At 44.0% G+C, this 23,608-nt stretch overlaps 2 protein-coding genes across 4 annotated transcripts in view; both read right to left on the reverse strand.

Annotated features, from left to right (window-relative positions):
* Nucleotides 1–284: 284 nt before the first annotated feature.
* RAB35 (RAB35, member RAS oncogene family) lies at nt 285–15,237 on the reverse strand. Of its 2 annotated transcripts, XM_051805409.1 has the most exons (6): nt 15,057–15,237; nt 11,334–11,384; nt 10,452–10,575; nt 3,696–3,820; nt 3,486–3,610; nt 285–2,935 (listed from the first exon to the last, which is right to left on the reverse strand). In XM_051805409.1, exons 1-6 carry the CDS (start codon nt 15,106–15,108, stop codon nt 2,807–2,809), a joined length of 606 nt encoding a protein of 201 aa, XP_051661369.1. In that variant the 5' UTR covers nt 15,109–15,237; the 3' UTR covers nt 285–2,806. The 2 variants fall into 2 exon arrangements, with proteins under 2 accessions (XP_051661369.1, XP_051661368.1); XM_051805408.1 differs by lacking the exon at nt 11,334–11,384 and having other exon boundaries at nt 15,057–15,231.
* Nucleotides 15,238–19,415: 4,178 nt separating this feature from the next.
* GCN1 (GCN1 activator of EIF2AK4) overlaps nt 19,416–23,608 on the reverse strand; it is a 40,713-nt gene continuing 36,520 nt past the window's right edge. Inside the window, exons 55-58 of one of the 2 annotated variants that reach the window (XM_051805375.1) lie at nt 22,904–23,049; nt 22,198–22,302; nt 20,710–20,928; nt 19,416–20,127 (exon numbers count right to left, since the gene is read on the reverse strand). In XM_051805375.1, coding sequence (XP_051661335.1) covers nt 20,002–20,127; nt 20,710–20,928; nt 22,198–22,302; nt 22,904–23,049 — 596 coding nt within the window. In that variant the 3' untranslated portion in view covers nt 19,416–20,001. Of the gene's footprint in view, nt 20,128–20,709; nt 20,929–22,197; nt 22,303–22,903; nt 23,053–23,608 lie in introns of both variants that reach the window. The other variant, XM_051805374.1, reaches the window with a different exon arrangement.

The following is a 23,608-nucleotide window of genomic DNA, read 5'->3' on the forward strand; positions in this document are numbered from 1 at the left end:
AGGAGCTTTCAAAGCTCACTCAAGACTTCTTGTTGAACAGAAAGACAAAAGATTACAGCACAATCACAAGCATCACGCAGAAATAAGTTACCAGTTCCAGCTTACTCTTCATTCACATTTAAAACTAAAATAGCAACTGGACATTTGAAAGCATTAATTGTGGTTTTGTCAATATCCCCTCCCAGGAAAAAAACAATACAGCAGCAGAGCTCACCCCTGGCTTGCCACCCTCCACCTCCAGGTGCTGGTCAGCAGAGGAAACAGAGCCTCAAAAAAAAAAAAGATTTGGCAGCTTGTAACCTTTATTTTTAGTTTTTTAAAATTATTTAAAAAGCATAATTAGAAACTTTCATTACAGAAATAATCCTAGCAAACCAGTTAGACATTCCATTGCTCAACATTTAGGAAACTTCACATCAGCACCACTAGAGACACAGTCCCCACCCCTTCCAAGTGAATAGTTGTGGCAAGAGCAGAGGTAACTGCTCCTCTACAGCCAGCTCTGGGGAAAAAAAAAAAAGAAATTCCCACTTTAAGCCAGAAAGATGGAAACCTGGATTGGCAGAGTTCAAACCATGGCCACCAAGACCTGGACTCAAAGAGGACCAACTTTTCCATATAAGAGAACACTCCAGGCTTGGGTGCACCATTTCCTCATTTTATTGCATCATTTCCAGTAAATTCAGACATTTTCTGTACTTCTGCCTATATGAAGTTACTCCCTCCTAGATCTGCACACACGCTACCACAAGAGTCCCAAAGTTAACACAGCTGGGCCCTTTACTCTGCAAGGGGTAACTATCACAGGACAGCTCCATTCCCACGGGAAGGCTCCAGGGATGGCCCAGCTCCTCCTGGCACACACCACATTCAACACCAGAGAGCAGACAAGGATGGACTGGTGGGAATTCAGCCACCACTTTCCACAGCCACTCAAGTCTTACAATTATCAGAGCTCACTCCAGCAGTATCATCCCAGCTCACTCTTATTCTTGGGTTACCAATGCAAGATATGTGAAGAAAAGAGACGGGTGAAGGCAGCTGGATACATATTCCCAGCACCTGAACTGATTAAAAAAACCCATGTGTTACACATTCATTGTTTGCATTTTGTAAAAAGTCTTTAAAGTGATTGACTGTGACGTGATTGTATGATCGGGGCTTTTACCACAACCCGAAAAATCTAAAAAAATGCAGGCAAAATAAGTGACTAAAATTTAGCCTCTCCTGGGGGAAGGGGGAGGAAGGGAGAGAAGTGGGCTGACTCCAAGCTCATGGACAGCAGTGAATCACATCCTACCAAACTAAGGCCAGCAATTCCATAGGGCCACTTACAGACACACTGAGTATGCCCACCTTCAAGGCCTTAAAGGAAGTCATACCCTCCATGCCTTTTAGTCATTTTAAGGAAAAATTATTTTTTAATATTATTTAGGCAATTATTCAGGTGCTGAGCATGTCCTTTCAGCCCAGACATTTGATATTTTAGTTACACACACATACACTCTCCACCTTTAACTACATCTATTCAGGCTGAGGAACTGAGCCCTTGTTTTCCCAGAAAGGCCAACAAGGGCCAGGAAAACATTGAGCACAGTGAGCCCAGTTTGTTTCCAAGGGTGATCCTCCACCACCACATAACCCAAGCAAGCAAGCTTTCCATTTCTTTGCATTAAACAGCAGTCCTCCTTCCTAACAGAAGAATTCTGGGAATGATCCTGCAGCAGCTTTCATATTCAGACATCAACCCAGAACAGCTGGATTTATTTTCATGCCTTTTCTCTCTCAAAAAACAAAAGCTTTGCCACCAAAATTCACATTCAAGTTCAGATTGCCTATCTGTGGACAGGGCAGCAAGGAGAAGTTTGGGTTTTTTGGCAGAATCACATGAATTTTGTTCTTCTCAAAAGAAATGGACCCTCACTTAGGACACCGGCAGAACCAGAAGCAGAGGTCAAAGAGTCAAACTTTGCTTTAAAAAAAAAAAAAAAAAAAGGTTTTATCCAAATAAATCCCACTTCTGCAGGTCAGTTTGTTTTCCAGTATCTTGATACAAACTACAGGAGAGCACAGGTACAGCTGGGCTGCAGCACAAGGAGGTGAAACCCAAGGATCCAGCCACAAATCTGGACCACGGCAAACTGAAATTCAAGGCCCCAGCAGCAGCACCAGCTGCCAGCCCAGGGGCTGGTGAAGTGAAACCCCAGGCTCCAGCAGTGACACCTGCAATCCTGGTACCTAGAAAAACACAGCCTGAGCCCCAGTAAAAGCCTGGGACTCCAGGAGAAGCCAGAGGCCCCAGGGGCACCAGTTGCCAGCCTGGAGCCCAACAGAAATGCAGCCAGAGGCCCCGGGAAGCAGTCGCTGCCAGCCTGGGGCCACCTCGAGTTAAGAACTTTGTACTATTTCTTTAAAAAGATGAACTCTGCAGTCCATGATTGGTTGACATTAAGAAGGCAGAAGCCAAAGCGACAACAGGGAGGCGAGGCTGGTTAAAGCAATATACATTATATACAAACTCTTGGGTTAATTAGTCCACTTGGTAGGCAACGTCCTTCTTGTCTACAAGGCGCACTGGAATGAGCAGGGGAGGAGAGGGGGGCAAGATTCCATCCGATACCTTCTTGGCACTGAAGTGGTAAGGTGCCAGCGCCTCTTGATAGAAAACATGGAGAAAAAAATAATCTTTAAATAACGGCACAAAACTGAGAAAGTCCTCCCAAAGCCTGCCCCAGTGGAATTGCCCGAGTCTAGCTGGAGGGGCTGATCTGTCTGAGAGCAGAGTCTCTGCAGCAGGGAAAGGGCATTAGCAGCACCTCTTCTTCCTTTTACTGTTCTTCGTTAGCTTCACCACATCGTTCTGTTGCTGCTGTTGCTGCTTTGCTAAGTTTTCTTTCTTTGCTCGCAGGACAAGCTCTGTAATGCAATTAAACATCTGCAAGAGAAACAAGCGTGGTCAGAGCTCCCCAGAACTCGGGCTGGCTCCTGTGGGGGTGCTGCTCTTTTGAAGAGACTCCACTGTTCTAGGTATTTCAGTAATGCTTCAGAGATCTTCCCCAACCCACTACAGGCCAAGAGGAAATCCAGTACCTTCCCAACTCACTCCCAAGACAAATTGATAGCACTTCTATCCCCTTTTCCAAATCAGTAAATAAAAACAGGTCAGTTTGGTAGCTGAGGCCACGAGTGAAAACTGGGCAGTCCTACCTCCTACAAGCATTCTCCCTAATGACAAGTCTTTTCTGAGACCCTGTCTAATATGTGAGCACTGCAAAGCTACTGAAAATAGCAGCGTGGGCTCCTTCATTTCGCTTCCCCAACTCTTCCAAGCACAGTTGGATGTCTCTTTTTGACATTTTACCTACTTGCAACTCATACAAAGCACTTCATCTTTCTTCCTCAATGGGAAGAATGTAATTTTTATTTTTTCCCCACACCACTATCCCCAAATGGTTGTATCTACACTCCTCTGAATATTACATTACCTCTTCCACATTAATATTTTCTTTGGCGCTGGTCTCAAACAATTGGATCTCCATCTGCCCAGCAAATTTATAGGCATCTTCTGTTTCTACCACTTTTCGCTCTGGGTCATCATTCTTATTCCCCACTGAAAAAGGAAAGAAAAGAAGAGTCAGTTTGGCACTTTGGCAGGTGAGCCCACTGAATGAGATGATGTAACTCTGATTATTTACCCAGTATCCGGCAGACATCGTCACAATTTTGATTAATTTCATGCAACCACCGTTTTACATTCACAAAAGATTCTGCACTTGTTACGTCGTAGACAACAATGACCCCATGTGTTCCTCTGTAATACCTGTGGAGCAGCAAAGGACAGTAAATGTTAAGCTGGGTGTCACCTTCTCAGCTCTTTTACTTAGCCTCCACAGGATTCCTAACAAATCCACAAGTTACAGCAATCAAGTGCCTCCATTTTCTTTCAATGAAGACTCATTTAATTCTTTTATAACAGCTTGATCACATGCTATTCCTCTAAACCTACAGACCTCCCTGCTTGTTCAGTCTGTACAAGTAGGCTTCAAAGTCCAAAGGCTGATAATAACTTCCTTGTTCAGGTTGTCAAGACCTTCAAATGTTAATATTGTCTTCCAGCTCCGTGACCAAAGGCAGCACAACCCCAGCATGTCCCTCAGAACTGGCTGTGATGTGAACCCTGGTGCTGTACAAGCCACATCGAGTTTCTGCAGTAATTTTGTTATCTGTGAAAGATCACTTACAGACTAAAATTTCAGCAGATCTCCAAATATACTCAACCCTCAATCACAGCTCTCTTGAGCTCACAAAAATTTCTGTCTTGTTGAGCGACTGTGTTCTGATCACACCTTCCTACTCAACAGATCGACTCCATATGTGCATTCACTGTGCTCTGCTACCTTTAGCCATTAAAAATAAGCTTCATTTCAGTTTATTCCCATTAATCTTGGGCAACCAGCACCTTTAAAGGACAATGAGCAATTCTGATAGGCAAGAAAAATATCTGAATTCAAGTTCCAACATCATCACCTGCACGAACCTACCAAAGGCAGGCAGTGTGTGCACCAGGAAAATGCTGTATGAAAAACAGCAAGCTCCACCTTATTGGTTTTCAGCCACATTCACAAGGTTACCAGGTATGTTCCCTACTGCAAATTAGGCAACTTTGCCCCCCACCCCAAAAAAAAAAGTAATTAAAACAGCTGATAGTGAAGTCTTCACCAGCATCCATTTTTTATGTTATGTGTAGCTTCGTTCTTTTCCTTTCCTCCTCTCCTCTTTCATATGTACATTAAAATTTTTGATAAAACAAATTCAAGAAACCAGCATATAGTATTGAGGATCTTCCCTTAAATTTTGACAGTACTCCTAGTCCTTGCTCTCTTACCACATGTAGCACTCTCCCTTCCACTGCACTTCAGGGATCTCCACTGTGACCATTCTGCTCCTCTTTCATAATTTATTCCATCTCAGTGAACACACCTTTGAACCTCAAAGCCTTTGAATTCAACCCCAACACACCTTTCAGAAGATCTCGAAGCTTCAGCTCACTTTGCTACTGATGCACTTGTGAACAAATCACAGTCTCTTCCCACCTCCAGCCTCATCATCCTTCTACAACAGAAGCCACCTGCCTTTATAGATCATCAGACAGACTTCCAGAGAGGCACATACCACTCACAGTCACACACCTTCCTCTCCTGATCTCAGCATCCCTGGGTATCAGCACTCCTCCATGACATGATACCTGCTCTACAGAAGTAGAACAGTCTGCTCCTACTGCTCATCTGGGCACTTGCAGAAGGCAGTCAAATACTTCTCCCACACCATGTTTTATCAGTAATTTATGCTGTACATTCACTTTCCCTGGCAAGAACTAACTCAGGTAAGAATTACTTATTCCCGGCCCGTAAGAGATCTGCACTGTCAAATGTTCTATTCCATTCACAGTCAGTTCCTTTAACAGCTTCAAAACCTGCTACAGCACTGCATTTGTGCTTTACTTTGTTACAAGCTCTACTTTAATTCATAACTTAGATCCTTTAGAGGAAAAAGTATTCCATGGCCTGAATCCACATGTTGCAAAAACAACCCATCCTCTCTTGACACACTGCACACTGGTTTTGATGAATACTGTTCCCAGGGACCAACACACTGGATTTCTCTACAGCTGAACAATAAACTAATTATCTCCAAACTCTCCCATATCACCTAATAGTCTTTTAATTCAGCAGCCCTCAGGCTGACCTACCACTTCCTCCCTAACTCTGAGCATTACATTTGCAAAGACAACACTGAGCCTTTGGAGAAGCGCGGTGGGTTCAGCTACACCTACGCAGAGCTGCTTCGTTCTGCTGCGCACACCAGCGAGCCTGGTGATCCTGTCATCCCAACCAGAGGACCCCACAGAGCATCCTGCTGCTCCTACCTTGCCCACGCACCTAGATTTTCTTCTAAGCAAAGCACATGATGTCGGGGAGCAGAAAACACGCAGCCAGCACGTTCAGATCCCGCTCCTGACAGGTCGTCAACACGCTCTGTTTTCGCTCCTGGGACGAGGACTGTGGGCTGGACCCGGCAACAAAGACCACCACGGCAACCAAAACTCTGCAGGAGCTGGGAGCTCCAGACACAAAGCACTAGTATTGCCAACCAATTTATCAGAATATCTTCCTTTGTGCAAGACAGCAACCCCTGACTCCTGCTGAGTGCCTACCAGCACACACTGCTTCTATTTTTGGAAGGGAAAATTGTCTGGCACATCGTTCTAGAAAGGTTACCAACCCCTCATCTGTCCTTAAGTGTCATTTTCTCCATTGGTTGTCATTACTAAGAGCAATAAGCCTGAGAGAAAAGACCATGACTACCTGTTATTCTCTAACTCTTAAGCCCCATTATACACAATTTCTCTCAAAAGGCTGGTCATGCTATTTTCTATCAGTTGTTTGATGCACTTCTGCATCCTAGATAACACTGTAAACTTAACAAGTACAGCAAAGATTCTCCAACCCCAAATACAGGACAGTACTAGAAAACAAAATCTGATTTATCCTACCCCATACTTCAACTTCCAGAATGATGCAGTGCAGAATTGCTTTTATAACAAGTTGTGGGCTTTGGCGAGTAGAGAACAGATGGGGCTTTTGGCATTCAGGGAGGAGTAGGTGTAAATTTTGTGCTTTTGGCAACAAAGAGGTAGTTGAGGCTTTGACACAAGGGAAAGAATGTCTTATTTCCTTCCCATCCACATTTTAGGGAAGATGGATACCACAGAAATGAGAGTGAAAGAGAAATGAAGTTCTCAATCTCAGCCCCCCATTGGAGGACTGACTGATGCCAGCTGCCCTCTGTATGGTGGGCACGCTCTGCCATGTACCCTGCAAACCTCCAAAACCAGCACCTGCTCCTGGTGATAAACACCTCAGTGAAATATGGAAAAAACATTATAGACCAGTCATTCATGTTTAGAGTGTCCATGAAAGTATCCTGTTGAGGTGAAAAACAAATAAACTCGACCTGTATATACTGCAGGATGCTTTGGTTGGAAGAGTTCCCTAGATCTGAAGGCTTTACATTTGGCTTTGGTGTGGAAGAGGCTTAAGAATGCCAACATTTAAGTTGGAAAAAACCACCTAAGTTGCTTATTCTACCATCAGAATTAAATTTAAATCCTAAAGACATAAGCTTACTGCCTTTGACACACTACCTAGTAATACTGCAGACTTGGCACAGAGGATCTTCAGAAGTGGTTACCAAACTCACCGTGTCCTTTGGCCACCATCATCCTCCCCTCCAGTCTGAACACGGCTTTACTAAGCAGGAGGGAACATCTGCCATTTACTGGGGACTCCCTACTGCAAGATACCAGTGAGAAGGTTCTCATATTCCCTCTCCTAAATGCTTCCCAGTATTAACATCTGGAGTTCTATCAGTCGGTTTCATGAAGCACAGCAGTAGCTAAGTCAGATTTAAAAGAGACACAGTATGGTTGACTACATCATTCAGTAGGGCCCAGATGTTCATTTTGCCAGGAAAGCAGGTAACTGCCAAATGTGAAGGATAGGTCACTGGTTTAATCCAACTTCTTTGTTAACATTTCACTACTTTGTAGCACACATTTCCTTGCTTTTCATTCACATAGAATTCTAACCATTTCCAAAGACTTCTAATAATCTGATTTCATACTCATCTTTCTTTCAGGTTCCTGGGAGCACATCTATTGTCACAGGTCAAACAGACCACTGTTTTAACAGCCATACCTGGTTTACATGACACAGCAATTCTACCATCTCAAAAAGCTTATCCCTCTCCTGAACACGCCATTCCAAGGGACACCATGGCAGAAGGTCCCTCTGCTCTCACTGTTCATCCTGAACTGGCATCTGACAACTATCATGTAAAGCTGAAATCCCTAAACCCACAGTCCTGAATCAGGACAAAGTAGTCCTGTCTGCAAGAGCAAAGCAAGTGCAGGGACTGATTGTTCATGCATCTTAATTGTTCCTGCTAATACAGCTGTGTCCTGGCATGCTAAATCTCTGGTGAATTTAAATTTAATTTGGATGACATTCCATGCCAACCAAATTCACACAGCTTGGCCTCTCCTCCCACTAGGCACCAGCTATCCCAGTATTTCCACATTTAACAGACAATAAAAACAGCTGCCTTTATACTTCCCAGTATAAAATTCTGATCTAGTTTAGTTTTCTTGAACTTCTGCAGAATATTCCAGATCAACATGATTTCTGTTCCTTAACAGTTTTATTCTGTTTTACAGCTTCTGTAGCTGTAGTCAAGTAAAATCAAACCAGTACAACCTTTCAATGCTTCCCAATTTTCCACTATTAACTTCCTACCACCTCTACCATTTTGCAATTCTAAGTCCAAACAGCAGTACTTCCAACCTATTACTGTAATTACCAGATGGGCTCTAATTTCAGGCTTGCTTGCCAGCCTTGGCTCAACATCAATCTGAACTCTGCCTTTCACTGTAAAGGGACTTCCTGGCCTACTGTAATAATGAAGGAACACCTTTTATATTCAGTGTAAACCTCAATCTAGTCAAAGACTAGATAGACTACTACATTCTGTTGACAGGGCACTCACACTCCACCCATGATTTGACAGCCAAGCCCCTTTGTAAGTACTAGCAACTGATTTGTCACTCAGTTTGGGATGGGTAAATCAGTCATAGTATTACTTTGCCAACAGATAGAAAAAAAAAAGGCAGAACCATTTCTAAAATCCAAAACTTATCTCCTGGATTAGGAATGCTGGACTAGCTTGCCAACCTAGCAGCAAGAGGAATCTCTGTGTCCATGTAATCAGCATTCCCAAAGTGTTTTCCTCAATATTTTAAATGCACTTGGACACATGAACTTCTTTACTTAAAACGGCACAAAATTCAAATCTTTCTTCCCAGACTCTGTAACTACTTTAGCAGAGACAAGTCAGGAAAACTGGGGCTTTCACTACCCCCAGAATAAAACATACCTCACTTGGGTAAAAAGCTATGCAAAAGGAAGTAGTAGCAGAGTTCCAACAGGTCACGGCACAAACACCCTCAAACCCTTTCAGTTTATCTATTTTAAATGTTAATTAAAAAAAAAAATGACATAAAACACTACACCAAGTCCGATCTGCAGCTATCCCCGTTCACAAAGGGAATCCTCCTTTCCTGGTGTTCCCTGTTCAGGGCTGGATACCACGGCTTTCTAAACTAGCTGGCCTCAGCCCCACGACCCGGCGCTCATTAACGCAGCTCCGAGTCAGGGAATCTGCAAACAGGAAGGCCGTTTGCTGACTCAGCAGTAATTGGGGCACTCTGACTCGCCTGTCACAGCTGATGGGGCCGCAGCACCGCTCTGCTGCCTCCCCCTCACCACTTCCTTCCCAGAGCTGCCTGCAGCTCTGAAACAAGAAGTGATGTCACACACAGGAACCCTACAAGAGGCAACTGAGTTTTTTCAAGCCAAACACTTAAGAAACAATGGGAGTAATCCAGTAATGTCCGTACAGGAGCGCAGAGGAAAGGGGCTGGCACACATCGGCTTCAATTTTGCCATTTCTAGCTGTTCAGACATAACACACATGCAACCAATCTCATTGTCATGTCTGAGTAAATTAACCAATTCATCAGAGATCCTCCTCCAAAACAGGGGCCAAAGCTGAAGTGAGTCATGAAAGACCAAGTGAAACACCTGGGTCTTTTAAGAATTACTATTTTCGGTTCATACCCAAGGAAACAAAAGTTCCATTTCCTAATGTACTTCTCCCTCTTCCCCCAGTGCAACAGTGAGCAGTGCCACCTTTACTGCAATCAGTTTACAAACACATTTTATTCTTAGTTCCCACTGCCACAGCCCTGGGTGTGGTTTCTTCAGGAACCGGAAAAGCTCTGCACACACTGTTCAAAAGGACAATGAGCTTGAATCTGAACTCCAACCAAGGAAAAGGTTAATATCATGTCTGCTTCAGCAGAGCTCCACACAAAGATAGGTGCTAAAACACATTTGTCCTAAAGGAAAACTAAGTATCAGAAATCCTGTTCTTCAATCTCCAAGCTGTTCATTACTTGTATGACACTGACAGGGTTTGCACTCTGTGCTTCTGCAGTGCATTTAATCAGAGGGCAATCTTGGACAGGCTACAGAGACCAGTTTTCTGCTATATGCAATGAAATAACTCTGGTTCTACCATTTGGAAACTACCAGCAGAGGAATAAGTCAAAGCCACCATGGAAATGCACAGAAGAGTGAGGAAATCTGAAATCCTAGTTCCAAACCTAGGCCACAAGGTATCACCACCACAATCAGCTGGGAGAGAAGTCCCACTGTGCAGACCACAAAGCCACGGTTACCTCATCAACTGCAACATCCAAACACCTCAACCCCAACGCTGAACTACAAGATCTGCCCCCAGAGCTGCACAGCACAAAGCCCAGCGATACTCACGTTGATGTGATGGTCCGGAAGCGCTCCTGGCCAGCTGTGTCCCAGATCTGGAGTTTCACCTTCTCTCCATTGATCTCAACTGTCCGGATTTTAAAATCCACTCCAATGGTAGTGATGTAGCTGCCTGGAGGGAAAGTGTGGGTAAGTCAGAACTCAAGTCTTGTTTATTTTGGATGTCCCAAAGCACACTTCTGAGCGCTGCTTGGCAGCAACTCTCAGACTGGACAGGAGAACAAGGTTCCCCATATCTGCTTACTGTTTAATATGCCTTATGTCATGCTGGTCTGCATATTTTTATCTGCAGAAAACAGCTTTTTTTCCTAGCCATAAAGTCACTTCTTCCGTGCCACCCTTAAAATTTAAAGGTCAGGGCTACAAAACAAAATTATTCTTCTTGGTGATCAAGAGTAAGCACCCAAATATCTCAAGAAACAGTAACTAGGAGAGTATTTCACTTGTGAAAATGTTGAGACAAAGCTCTCCTGTAAATACTTGTGCAAACACTGACTTTGAATACAGTCTGTTCTAAGAGTTTCCTCCCAATAAACTGGTTATATCACAAATATAAGTGGTTTACCACAACATTGAATCAATCTAAACTCCAAATGGCTAATGGGAAGTCTGCAGAGAGTACAGCATAAGCTCAAACACCAAAGCTATTTCTGTAACCATGTCAGTATTTAAATACTGTGGGACTTTCAGTTTCAAGTGAAGACCAGACAGGATGGCCTGTACAGGCTTATACCAAGGGATGCAAAGTTAGAAACATGATGTATTCCTAGTACAGCTATCAGTGGGCAAATGCAGAACAACTTCTTGCCAACCAGCAGCACTGGAGCAAACCTGGAGCATTTCACTTATTGAAGTAAACAAACCACTCACCTGAGAAGGTATTATCTGCAAAACGCAACAGCAAACTGCTCTTGCCCACACCTATGACAAACAAACACAGCAAGATCTTTGAATACATCATCTGGGGTGTCAGGTAACCCAAAGTAACAGTGCCCATCCATCGCATTTTTAACTGTAACTCAGGTATTTTCTCAGCAGATCATTTGGTACCATCCACCTTGACTGTTCATCTCAGCACTCTCCTCAGAGATTTGACCAAGCACAGTCACCCCAAGGCTCAGGATGCTTCTGGTAGCAGTGCAGGGGGGGGGTTGTCCCTTCCTTCCTCCAGCCCTCAGCAAAACCTCCAACAGTACCTTCTGCACTGGTCAGTTCAAGAGGTCAGAGAAGAGTAATAACTAACAGCAAGTTTACAACCAGTAGGCTTAAATCTGCTAAGGAAAGAGCCAAAAAGGGGCATGTCCTGCTAATTAACATGGGCTCAGAACACTGCTCTGAACCACTCTATTGAATTCCACTGCCCACCTCCCATTCTCTGTGCCCTGCTGGAATTTGGACTGCTCTGACAATAATCAGACCAAGGCTTGGTACTATAAAGCTTGTCATGGCCACAGTTTAATGGAAGTCTAAACCAAACAGAGGAATTGGGAATCACTGTTCTGTACTGCCATCCAAAATAGGCCTGTTACACATCTAACACACCTTTCTGAAGCTGCCAAAATGTTCCACGAAACATTTCTCCAAGTGCTTTGAGTAGCACTTCATCCAGGTTTTCCATAAAACATTGTTTGCACCCTGATCACACCCTCTTGCAGGGAAGCATTTTTCACAGTGCTTCAGACATGAACTGTAAGAAACTCATTCCTGCACAGCCAGCCAGGGGAATCTGGGTATCCAAATGCCTCCACATGGTTATCTCTGCATAACATCTCTGCTGTTAATAACCTTTCCTCCCCAAAATAAATCTGCTATGGCATGAGTAGGAAATTCAACTTCACCAGGGTAATTATCTATTAAATCTTTTCAGGTAAAAGTTATTCAAGTTAATTATTTTGATGATGTATAACTTGCAAGTTCTTCTGAATAAAAGACCTATGCAAAGACAGTGCAGAACTCCAGTAGTTTTCAGGTGCTGGCATGTGCTGATAGCTACCAACAAAAAATAAAAACCAACCTAAAAATCTGCAAAATTCCAGTGAGCCAGGCCTCGTTTGCAAAGAGTTGAAACCACCAGCCATCTGGAGAAGCCATGCTCACTTCTTATTATTACCAATCTAAGAAGGAAGGGAAAGGAGGGGAAAAAGCTTCTAAAAAATACAGTTACAGCGTGCACATAGTCAAAAGCTCTGAGCTCAACAGAGGTAGCAGAGCAGTTCCTGAACTTTAACAGAGGACTTGTTATTCAACAGAAGCTAAACCTCTGCAAAATACCAGTCAGCTAAGAAAAAAGAATAACATGAAAGAAAATAAAATTAAATAAAAAATAAAATAAAATAAAAATGTTTCAGCAAGTGCTATGCTTCTTGGCCTTGGCCTCCAGCTTAGTAAAAAGCAAGCAGAGATGCCAGAACCCACAGACCTGTCAGACCACACCACCTTCTCCAAAGTCAGCCGGCCCTGGGCGACGCTGCAGAGCTGCACATGACACTGCTCTGTCACACTGCCCTGCACTGCACAGCCTGCTCTGCACAGCCTGCACTGCTCCCAGCACGCTGGCAGCTCCCAGGGAGAAGAAACCTCCCGAACTCAGGAAGTTCTCCACACTCCCGATGACAAGGATCTCACTAAACAAACACTGCCTCTGACCCACACTGTTCACACATAGAGAAACCACACTCTTGGTGACCCCCCACTTCCCACACAGAGCTATTTGAAGATCTGAAGACAAGAGCCTCAGCCTGTTGAAGACAGCAAAATGAAACAAACAAACAAAAAGGCCTGTTGCCCACACAATCAAAATTAAAAGCAAATTTCAGTGCCAGACAGGGTTTCCAAGAGCCATATTCTACTGAACAGCAGAGTGAATTAAAGAAGCAGATGCAAAGCACAGATCATCTGTATTATTTTTAAATATCTGGCACAGCTGAAATCACCAGCAGCTTCTCAGGATGACCTGTTCTAAAAACACACAAACCTACTACCCTCTTGACAGATTTGCATACAGGGGAAAGCAGATGTGCCAGAATCATCCTATCCAGTGTCAGTCTGCTTCCTATTGCAGGGAATAAACGTCAATAAACAAGGCAAGCAAACTTGTTTTGTGAAAGCAGGGAGAAAGCCTTCCTGTTGGGGTTAGCAAAAACAAAACCAAAGAAAAATCAATACTCAAACTACACAGTGAGATTTAATTACAACAGAGAACCACAGGCAGCCCGAGAATTCTCACAACACTTCTTTCCTTTCACTGGATACACTGTAGGGACTTTGCTCAAGAAGACTCAGTTAAGAAATCTGATTTAATTGTTTAAAATGAAGAGAAGTCTTCCTCAGAGTTCTCACCACCCTGTTTGTCTTGCCTGAACAGTTTTGAAGCTCATCAGCAAGCAGCAGAGCTACTGCTTTACTCGGAATGCAGCATTTGGTTGTAATAATCCTCAGGCTCCCAAAACTGCCTGGGGTTTTAGCTGTTCTGAAGCTGTTGCTCTTTCTCCCTCCTTAGATCCCTCCATGCAGACACAATTTCATGTAGAATAAACACTTTTAAATACAGCTAAAGCTTCTGAAGGTGACAACTGGTAAGATAGTGCAACTTTACACTTTCATCCAAGAGCTGTTCCTCGCTGCATGCCGGGACCTGCCGCCCCAGGACCACACCTCTGCTAAAGAGGAGGGTGGATGCAATCTTCCCCAGTCTATGGAAATTAAACTGTGAGCTGCTGGAGTGTTACCAACACTGAACTGGACTTGAAGGCAGAAATCTTCCCAGTCCCAGTTCTTATGTACCAAGACTAAAGCACCAGACACGGGCTGAGTTCTCAGCCCTCCAGAGCTTTCTGAAGCTGCTGCAGAAGAATTTAGGGGTCTGTTCTGAAGAAACTCAAACTACCCCTTTATTTTCTGTTTATAGATGTTTGCATTCTATACTATAAGCAGAAATACACAAAGCTACCAACTCTTCAAGGATTTATTCAAAAAAAGTGACCAACTCTAGAAGTGAGACTTCAGGCTAAAGCACAGAAAGTGTCTTATGGAATAATTAAGATAACAATGACTATCAAAACGTAGTAGTTGCCACACTGGAAACAGTGGTCCCTAGGGCAGCCAGCCCTTCCCATCGATCTTTAAACCGCCAGTCAGCAGGAGAAGGGAATTCCCTCCTCATCCCAGCAACAGAGTAGTGGGCGCCGTCAAAACACGCGCTTGCCAGGGCTGATGCCGGCAGCAGTGCCAGTGCTGTCCTGACTTCTACGTGCCCAATCTGCCTTTTCCCAAACGCAGTCAACCTATTTACCATACTATCCTGCGGCAGCCAGTTCCGCAGGTTCACCAGATAAAACCCCGCGAACGCCCGAGCGAACGCGCCCCCCCATTCACACACAGCGCGGGGGGTCCCGGCACAGCCCAGGAACCGGGGGTGCCCCGGGAGCAGCAGCAGGAAGAAGAGGAGGAGGAGGAGGAGGAGGAGGAGGAGGAGGAGGCCGCCCCTCCCCGCTTCCCCCGCGCCGCCGCCCTCAGGCCCCTCACGGCCCGAAGGGGCGGACACCCCGCCAGCGGCCTACCCGCGCCCCCCGGGGCCGCGCCAGCCGCGCTCACCGCTGTCGCCGATGATGAGCAGCTTGAAGAGGTGGTCGTAGTCCCGGGCCATGGCCGCGGGCGGGGGGTGGGGGGCGGGTGCGGGGGGATCGGGGGGATCGGGGGGGCGGCGGCGGCTCCGGCCGGAGCCACTTCCCGGACAAACAGCCGGAACTGACAGCGGGGCCGCCGCGCATGCGCGGGGCCGCCACCGGGGTGGGGGGAACCCGCCAACTGCGCCCACCGCGCCTGCGCCGGCCCCGCCCCCGCCCCGCCCCACGCCGCGGCTGCGCGGGGAAACGGCCGCGCCCTCGCGCGCGCCGCGCCTGCGCGGTGGGGAGAGGAGAGGCGCGTGAGGGCTCTCGCGCGTCTGGGCAGCGGTGGGGGGGCCGTCAGGGGACCCGTGAGGGGACCTCCGTGAGGGACCCGCCGCCCCGGGACCCGTCAGGGGACCTGTGAGGGACCCGCCGCCTCCCGCCCTCCACTGCCCTGAGAACCATGTCCTGCTTCCCCTCCACGGGCAGCTTGTGTTCCCCCTATGCCGAGCCGCCTCAGTGTGTCCCCCTCAGTGTTTCGCCCGCAGCTCCCTTTGCGCTCGTGTGAGGGAGGACATGGCAGAAGGTGAGACTGCCCGCAGGGAAGCACCCAAGGCGTGAGGGAGCCCCAGCACTGTCAGCTTCTGGCAAGGCACAGGAGCAGACCACAAAGAGCAGGAGTGTGTTTGGCTGCTTTAACAAGAATGTTGTGCACCAAAGCAGCGATTTGTGCAGCTGCGGGAACAGTTCCCATTCAAAGCCCAGCCTGCAGGTCACAGCAGAGTGATACGAAATGGCCAAGTGTGTGTCACAGGCCTGGCAAGTCAGGCCAATCTGGAATTAAATTCCCGGGGTTTTTAATCCACAGAAGTGCCTCTGTGTGGCTCAAGATGAGCGTCGCATGTATCAGCTGTGCCTGCACCATCCACAGCCCAAATCCACCGTTCAAACAGCACTTTCAGAGTTGTTTTAACACACGGACAGCCTGAATAATTTTATTAATAGTTGCACAGACACTGACTACACAAACTCTGCAAGACTATGGTCACATTTTAGGCAGTAACCACTTCTAGGTGGAGACGTGGCACAAGAAAAGTGCTGGTTTTCTCTTTGATTAATTTTTCTACAAAAATATTCATACTCGTACTTCAACTCTAAAGATCAAACAACACAGTTTTGATGTAGAATATGTAAATTACTTAGGACTTCCCAGTTGCTAAGGCTTTTTAATACATTTGTAAAAACACAGCAACAAAAGCATGTGTTAGGTTTATTTGTCCAGTTTGTACGGACTAGAAATTCATCTGGAAACAAATCAGGATGGCTCAAATAGCATGTCTGAGTTAAAGATTTTTATTTTTTTTTTAGCACATAAAATTGTATCTTCTAAATACTTCTGATCAACAGTATGTCTGTGGTTTTAATTATAAACTTTCCTTAATCTCGACCTTCAAAAAACGTATTCTAGCTTTCACAGCTCACCCCTGTTAAGGCCCCCACATCCTGGAAACCACTGAGGATGCCACGTAGGTGCAGGGAGATCCCTTGAATCCAGCATGCAAACCACCAGCTCAAACCCAAAATGACAGGGACTCCTATTACCTTTATTTTTAATCTCATGAAACCTCATCACATGAAAAGCATGAGGCAGCATAATGATACCTAACAAAATGGACAGTTAAGAACTGTGACTTATCAAAAAAAAATTCAAAATATTTGAATATTTTATGCTTTTACATTTATCTCTCCTCCATTGTAATTTTCAGCACCCTGTAAGTTTAAACCTCTCTCATAAATTATTTTTTGATCTTCTTGAAATACACACAGTTCAGCTGTCACTCAGAGACAGTTTGCTTGACAGTTCAAAGATGTTATTACAGTCAGTCGTAGGGAAAAATTATCTTTTACTGACAACTGGTATTTTTAAGACACTTGAAATGAGAAAAAAATTAATTCTTTAGTCTCCGAGTTGGCACAATCAATTTATCAGATATCATGTTGTGGCAAAAAATTAGGGGTATTTTATCTCCAATGTATTATAGTGCAGTGTATAAATAGTTTAGCAAAAAGTAGCTATCAAAATCCAAATTCTGTGTTTCACTGTGACTGAAAAATCAGCATATTCTCCTTAAGTGCAAGTGAGCTCCTATCTTTCACTCCTCCCTCTCAGAAATAACTAAGCTCAGTGCAGAAATTCAGGTGCTGTTTGGGGAGATGAATGACTTTTTCCACTTGCTGCCACCTAAGTTGGAACTACAAATCATCAAAATACCCTAAGTAACAAAAGATCTTATTGGCAAAAATTAACAAATTAATAAAAAAGGCTTTCTTTAACTGTAATTTTCTTTCCCATGTTTTTATGTGGGGCATCAACTGGAATCAGATATAAAATAGGTAAGCCAAGGTGCCTGCAGGCAAGAGCTCAAACAGCCATTCTTCCCCAAAACTTGCCATTTTATCATTCCTTCCTGTCTGCAGTGATGGAGTGAGTGATTCCAGTACAACAACAGAGCTTTCTGCCATCTATTTAGTAGCTTTTGAATGGCATAACATTTTGTACATGTTTCAGTGCAGAGGTTTTTGCATTGCATGGTTTAACTGCTGTTCCTGTTATCCCAAAGCACAACTAATGTATTACAGATGAAACTCATTCCAGTGCCCTGAGCTGCCAAATCCTTAAGAGCATTTAGCTGAGTTTTCACTCTATTACCAATTCAGTGCAAAATACGTAGTTTTAAGATGGTTTAAGATTTGCAAGTATTTTGAAAGGCAAAAATGAGAATTAAAAAAACACCTTCAGAATGCAGCTGAATGTGATAAGTAGAACACAATTTCAGTGAGACTAAAAGGGAAGCGCTGCAGTTGTGTAGACAGTGAAATGCATAAATGCAAGATTAGAAATAATTAGCTACAGAGTAATTTTGTAGCTTGGCTTTGTAGCTGAACACAAAATAACATGTCAACAACACAGCAGTGTTGCAACAAAAGAACACCCAGACCTTGCTTAGAAAACATGAAAATCTATGAGAAAATACTTAGAAGATCTAAACTTATTTAGTTTAGAACGCTGAAGTAACAATGTGGTTGCTGCAAAAATGAACTGACAAACTGTTTTCAATGTCTGTGGGAACAGGACAAGCAGCAATGGACTCAAGGAGCAGCAAGGAAGATTTTTTTTTTTAGACATGAGGTAAGTTCTGATAGTCTAAAAAGTTTATATAATTAAACAGATGGCATAGAAAGGTTATCAGACCTCCATCCTACAATTCTCTAAAAAATAATTATGTGGAATTCAGCTAGGAATGCTTTAGTTGGAACTGAGTCCATCTTAGATATAGGGTAAAATGGCTGATTTTCCCAAGTCCCTTCCAACACCCCTCCACTGACTCCTACAGCAATTCCCTCTTGTCAGGAGGATACACCACAGGCTCGGGAGCTGACATAACATCAAGAACCTTTTGACAGGTTCTTGTACTTCTGACCAGAGCAAAGCACAGCATTCCCAAATACTCGAGACTGTATCTTGCTGTTTGAGGCATATGGTAAAAACTGAATGTTTTTGTGTTTGCTGCTACTGCCACAGCAATCAACAAATTGGTTCTAGCAGAATGTGTGTTCCACGAGGTTCCATTTTATGCTTTCAGATTTTATGATGTATAATGCTGTATTGTCCTCCCATCACCATGGTTTGAGCCATCCAGAGTTACAATCCAGAAAGATTCCCCACACACCACCCACACCACCCACCCCTTGAAACAACAAATCTTAATGCTCTGGCTCCTCAGGTGCAACCAGCTTCTGTGAGTTTCAGAAAATAGATAAGACTCAACTGTTACTCTGCATGGAATGTAAAGCTCATTTTGCCTTCTAAAAATTTGTATTCTGCAACAAGATTCTCACTATTTCCATCAAGTAACATAAAAGGTATTAGTAAATTAAAATAATTTTTTTAAAAGAGATATATATTGGCCAGGTAAAATAAAATACTTTCTTGGAGCAGCACAACTCAATGACCAAAAAACCCAATGGTGGAAGTGCCAAGTATCTTGTGAAGCCTTTGAAGACCTAAACATGGAAGGCTTTTCACAAGTTGGATAACTGAAAAGCTGTCTGTCATCAAAAATGCTTTGGAAATCAATAGGAGTAATTACAAATTACATTAAATGTCAGTTCTGGCTTGGCCTTAAACCCTGGCTTGCCTCAGTTTTGCAAAAGATTTTTACAAACCACAGTGCTGCCCATTCTACAAACTGTATCCCCTAAAACAAGCAGGTCCAAAAAGTAAATCACAGTATGAGTTTGTTGACAAATGCATTTGTGAAAAGAACAGTTTACAGCAGCAGGATCAAAGTCAGAGCCTTTATTAAATGTTCCTTCTCTAAACAGAGTGCATTTAATCCCCCTTTCCCATCTGTGATTTCTAAGGCTATTTTAAATACTTCGTTTTACAGGGATTTTCAGTCTTCAGAACCGTCACAAGCAGCAAGTTAGCAGTACACAAAAAACAATACAACTGAACTTTCACTGAGTTCTATTCCTGCTTCCCAGGGTGCGTGGAAAGACCAACAACACTTCCAGTACTGGAGGTTTTGCACAAACCTTGGAAAGGAAATAGCTGTCACCAGAGTTTAAGCCTGATGTGCTCTAGCCACATCTCACAACTGGCCACAACTGACCAGTACTGGTTAGTATGTCTGTCTCTTGCTCATTATCTGTTTCAAAAAGGGGACCAAATTTTTAATTTTCAGCTAATGTGGGTCTAATTAAGGCTATTCTGGTATATTTGATACTAAAATACTCTCTGGGAGTCCTTTTCCTGAAATCCCGTCAGAATTAACATTTTCAAAAATGAAAACATTTAAAAGAGGTGTTTTGAGTTGAAATGCTGATGCAGCGGTTGGTTCAGTGTTCCCGTGTCCTCTGGAGCCGTATCACGTCAGGATGGTGTCATCGATCTGTTCCTCGGAGTCAGCCTGCCCCGCCAGCTTCCGCAGGGACCGCCGGCAGCTCTCGTTGAGGAGCTCCAGGCTGGCAGCATCCAAAATCTTGGAAACCGACTGTGGAAGGAAGGCAGCACCAATTACCAGCTCCTCACGACACACCACTCAAAGTAAGAATAAGCATAAGTGCCTTACAAGCTGCACTGAGCTAAAAATCTTTCAAATATACCAAAATTCTTCATCTGGTTTTACAATTCCAGACACGGGAACTATCCAAAAGCAGGTCAGACTTAGAAAACAGGTCTGGAAATGGATGCATGAAGTAGTCCATTCTAAAATACCCCCTAGCACCACTGCAGTGGGATCACACAAGTGGCCAAAGCAATAAATTATCAGTGCCAACTGAGGGAACTCCAGCACAGGGGAGGCTTAAGGCATTTGTCAAACAGGGGGGGGGTGTTAAAAGCCTTGATTCTGTTAATGCTGCACTGTAGGGTTGTACAGTATCAGTATCACTTATTTCTTCAGGGCTTAGCATGAGAATACTGCTGAAGGCTAAATGCAAATAGGAATGTCCCACTCCACCTACTTCATAAGAGACTTCCAGTACATTCTGAGGCTGCAGGCACCACACAGACACATGCAGAGTGAGGTGACACAGCCTTGCTACCAACAATGACATTTCCTTGTGTCTCATACCTCAAGCACGTCTTCACCCGCTCTCATCTTCAGAAGGTTGACAATAGCCTGGTCACTGTAGGCTCTTACACTGGTGTTCTTGTCCTTTGTGTTGTCCAGAAGCGCTTTGAGAATTGGTTTAATTGTCTGAGGATCCAGTGGGGGAAGCTGGCTTTTATTTGCCCACCAAATCATCTTTTCTGCAACTAATTTTATGTCACTGGATGAGTTCTGAAGACACTGAAGGATACAGAGGTGCAATTAAATTCAAGTATACCAAGAACAGGTATTTAAAGCAGTTGTTTATATTTTTTTTTCAAATTTAAGTATTTTAAACTATACTAAGAAAAGCAAACAGTTTTCAACTCACGGGTACACAAGAGATACACTTGATACCAACAAGTTTGACTAAACTGGGTAAGAGAAGAACAAACCTTGAAAGCAAAACACCTTTTCAAAGAAAATTTCTATATATGTGGTTGAGAGTGTCACATGCTCCTCTCAACTGTCTCAGGAAATGACAATGACCACTAAGTGCAGAAAAGCTGATAGTGTCAGCACCTCTAAAATACACTCACTCAGCAGCAATGGCCAAGTCAGTCTCTGGCTGGAGTATAAGGTGCATTTCAACAGCAGATTTCACTTTAAAATTAAAAAAAAATCAGAGCTTTGTATTTTAATCTTACCACACCTAAAACATGAAAGCTAATATCTGAATGTCAAGTGCATTATTAATATGGTGATAAAGGTATTGTGACTATTGTGGTATTTTATATTTTAACACAATACTACAATATTAATATATAAAAGTAGGATTTCAAACAAAAAATCTGCTTTAAAGGATGTTGGCCTGCATCATGCCAACTTGCATGTTTGGTAGTTTTTCAAGTAAATTGCAAAGAAATGTAAACTTTGAAAATGTAACATGCTCCAGCATGACCCCTCACTCTATCTACCCGTCTACCAAGGACAGTGGGGGAGTGGAGGGTGCAGGGAGGGCAGACAACGAAACAAACCAAAGAAATCCAGCCACACATCTAAAAATTAGAACAACCAATAAAGGAATTTTGATGTAGAATACTTAAATAGGTAGGAATTGAAAAAGGTGTTAACTTCAACACTCTCAGGTAAGGTGAGGGTTGGTATTTGATGCATTTCTAACAAAGGCCCTTTAACCTTTAGCAACCTTAAAACCCAACAGCTCCCCCCTACTCTTCTCTGCTTCCTTGCCAGCTGCTTGTTACTGCAAGGGAAAAATGCACTTTTAAGATTCAGACCCGAGGTTTAGCACAGAAAGCTCGAAAGCAAATTTCCATATTAGAGCGGGGAAGGCAGTATTGTATCCACAGTTGCAAAGCAGGCTGATACAGTGATTCTGTCTGTGCTCTGCCACAAAAAGAAATGTTTAGATTTTTCAGAGATTTAATAGAGAGGCACTCATGAGTTAGCTCAGAGAGAGATTCAGATCACATGAGAACACCACCAGGTAGCTACCATAAAAATTCTTACCTTAATAAAGAGGCTGGAAAGTTTGGGAGGCAGGTTGCCTCCCTCTTCCATGTGGTATTTCATGAGAAAGCCCATCCCTCTGATGCCACTAACTGCAATGGGGATCTTCAACATAAAGAAAAGAACTGGTGTTACTGCAGCAGAGTTCAACAGCCTTTATAACCAGGCTCATGGTCTGTCAGCTTTTGTGGAAGGCTAAACCCATCTTTCAAAAGAACAGCAGCATCAAAGCAGGAAAACACTGGGTTAATGTTATTGGGTGATATGATGAAAAAGTCCCAATGCAACCATGAGCCAGATGGAATAAGGTGGCAGGCCCCACCAAGCCCCCAAGACCCTACCCCAAACTACTCATTCAACCCCTGATTTAAAATCCTCCTAAAAGAAATAAGTTGCTCTTCTTGTAAACCTGGCCTGTGAATTGCACCTTTCATAGGGAAACAGAAGTGGAATTTACTCCCAATGAAAGCTACTCTCCATTTGAAGATTATTTAATCTTCACCTCCACAGAGATGACAACTTGAAGAACCAGAACAGTTGTGTCATTTCACCATAAAAACTGCACCTAGCCAAGGGAGAACCTCCAGATGGCACTTGGGGGTTTTTGTCTTCTTTGGTAACACAAGAGAACCTGGTCACACACCTTTCAAAGCTGCTCCCAACAAGAGCTCGTGACAGTGCTCACCCATCCTCAGGCAGGACTCACCCTGTCGGCCGTGGCGTTGCTGAGGATCATCTCCTGAACGTTGTTGTAGTATTTTGGGGAACACAGCCTGCCAGGAGCAACGTTCACAGCCACGGAGAGAGCCAGGCTCCGGCCGTGCCTCACCATCCAGTCGATGCCAGACACGTCTGCTGCAGAGGAAAGAAGAGAACTATGGCAAGTCCCCCACCATCCATTCCTCTTCATCTGAGGAGGCTTCTGGCAGTTTGTCAATTCACTGCCATAAAATGAAAAAACAAGAAGCATCTAAAGGGATGCCTTGCTTCCTTCACTCCTCCCAAAAAGAGCTAAAACACAACACCTGTACCAGGCAGGAACAGCACCTGGGCAGACAGGGAAGCACACACAAATGAGGGACTCTCTTGTTCAACTCAAGTACTTCTGATGGTTGCAAAATTATACAGGCTTTGACTCTCTAATAGAACTGTAAAAGTCATTTGTAATTTGATACCAGTTAACAGATTCCCTTTTTAATCCCACAGGGGAGAGTAATCCGTAGCACTCCCAAACACTATGAGTTCCTATAAAATTTGTGGGTTTTTTCTAACTTGGATGCAAATTGGTCAATTCTTCAGAACCATGTGAAGCCACCACGTGTGGTCTGCAATTACCATGAGTCACAAGGTGGGATGGCCCTCCTGTCCACCCTTGCCTGAACATCCTGTCACCTCCCACCCTCTCTGTGTC

This window comes from Manacus candei, unplaced genomic scaffold (assembly GCF_025592945.1).
Source record: "Manacus candei isolate 608988 ecotype Guabito, Panama unplaced genomic scaffold, ASM2559294v1 h1tg000064l, whole genome shotgun sequence".
Taxonomy (NCBI): domain Eukaryota; kingdom Metazoa; phylum Chordata; class Aves; order Passeriformes; family Pipridae; genus Manacus; species Manacus candei.

Excerpts from the sequence above, each read along its gene's own strand:
- RAB35 (XM_051805409.1), bottom strand. The coding sequence starts at position 15,108 with ATGGCCCGGGACTACGACCACCTCTTCAAGCTGCTCATCATCGGCGAC. Across the intron at positions 3,821-10,451 it reads TTCCGGACCATCACATCAAC|GTATTACAGAGGAACACATG; the intron begins GTGAGTATCGCT and ends GCTGCTCCACAG. Across the intron at positions 3,611-3,695 it reads CGATGTCTGCCGGATACTGG|TGGGGAATAAGAATGATGAC; the intron begins GTAAATAATCAG and ends TTCCTTTTTCAG.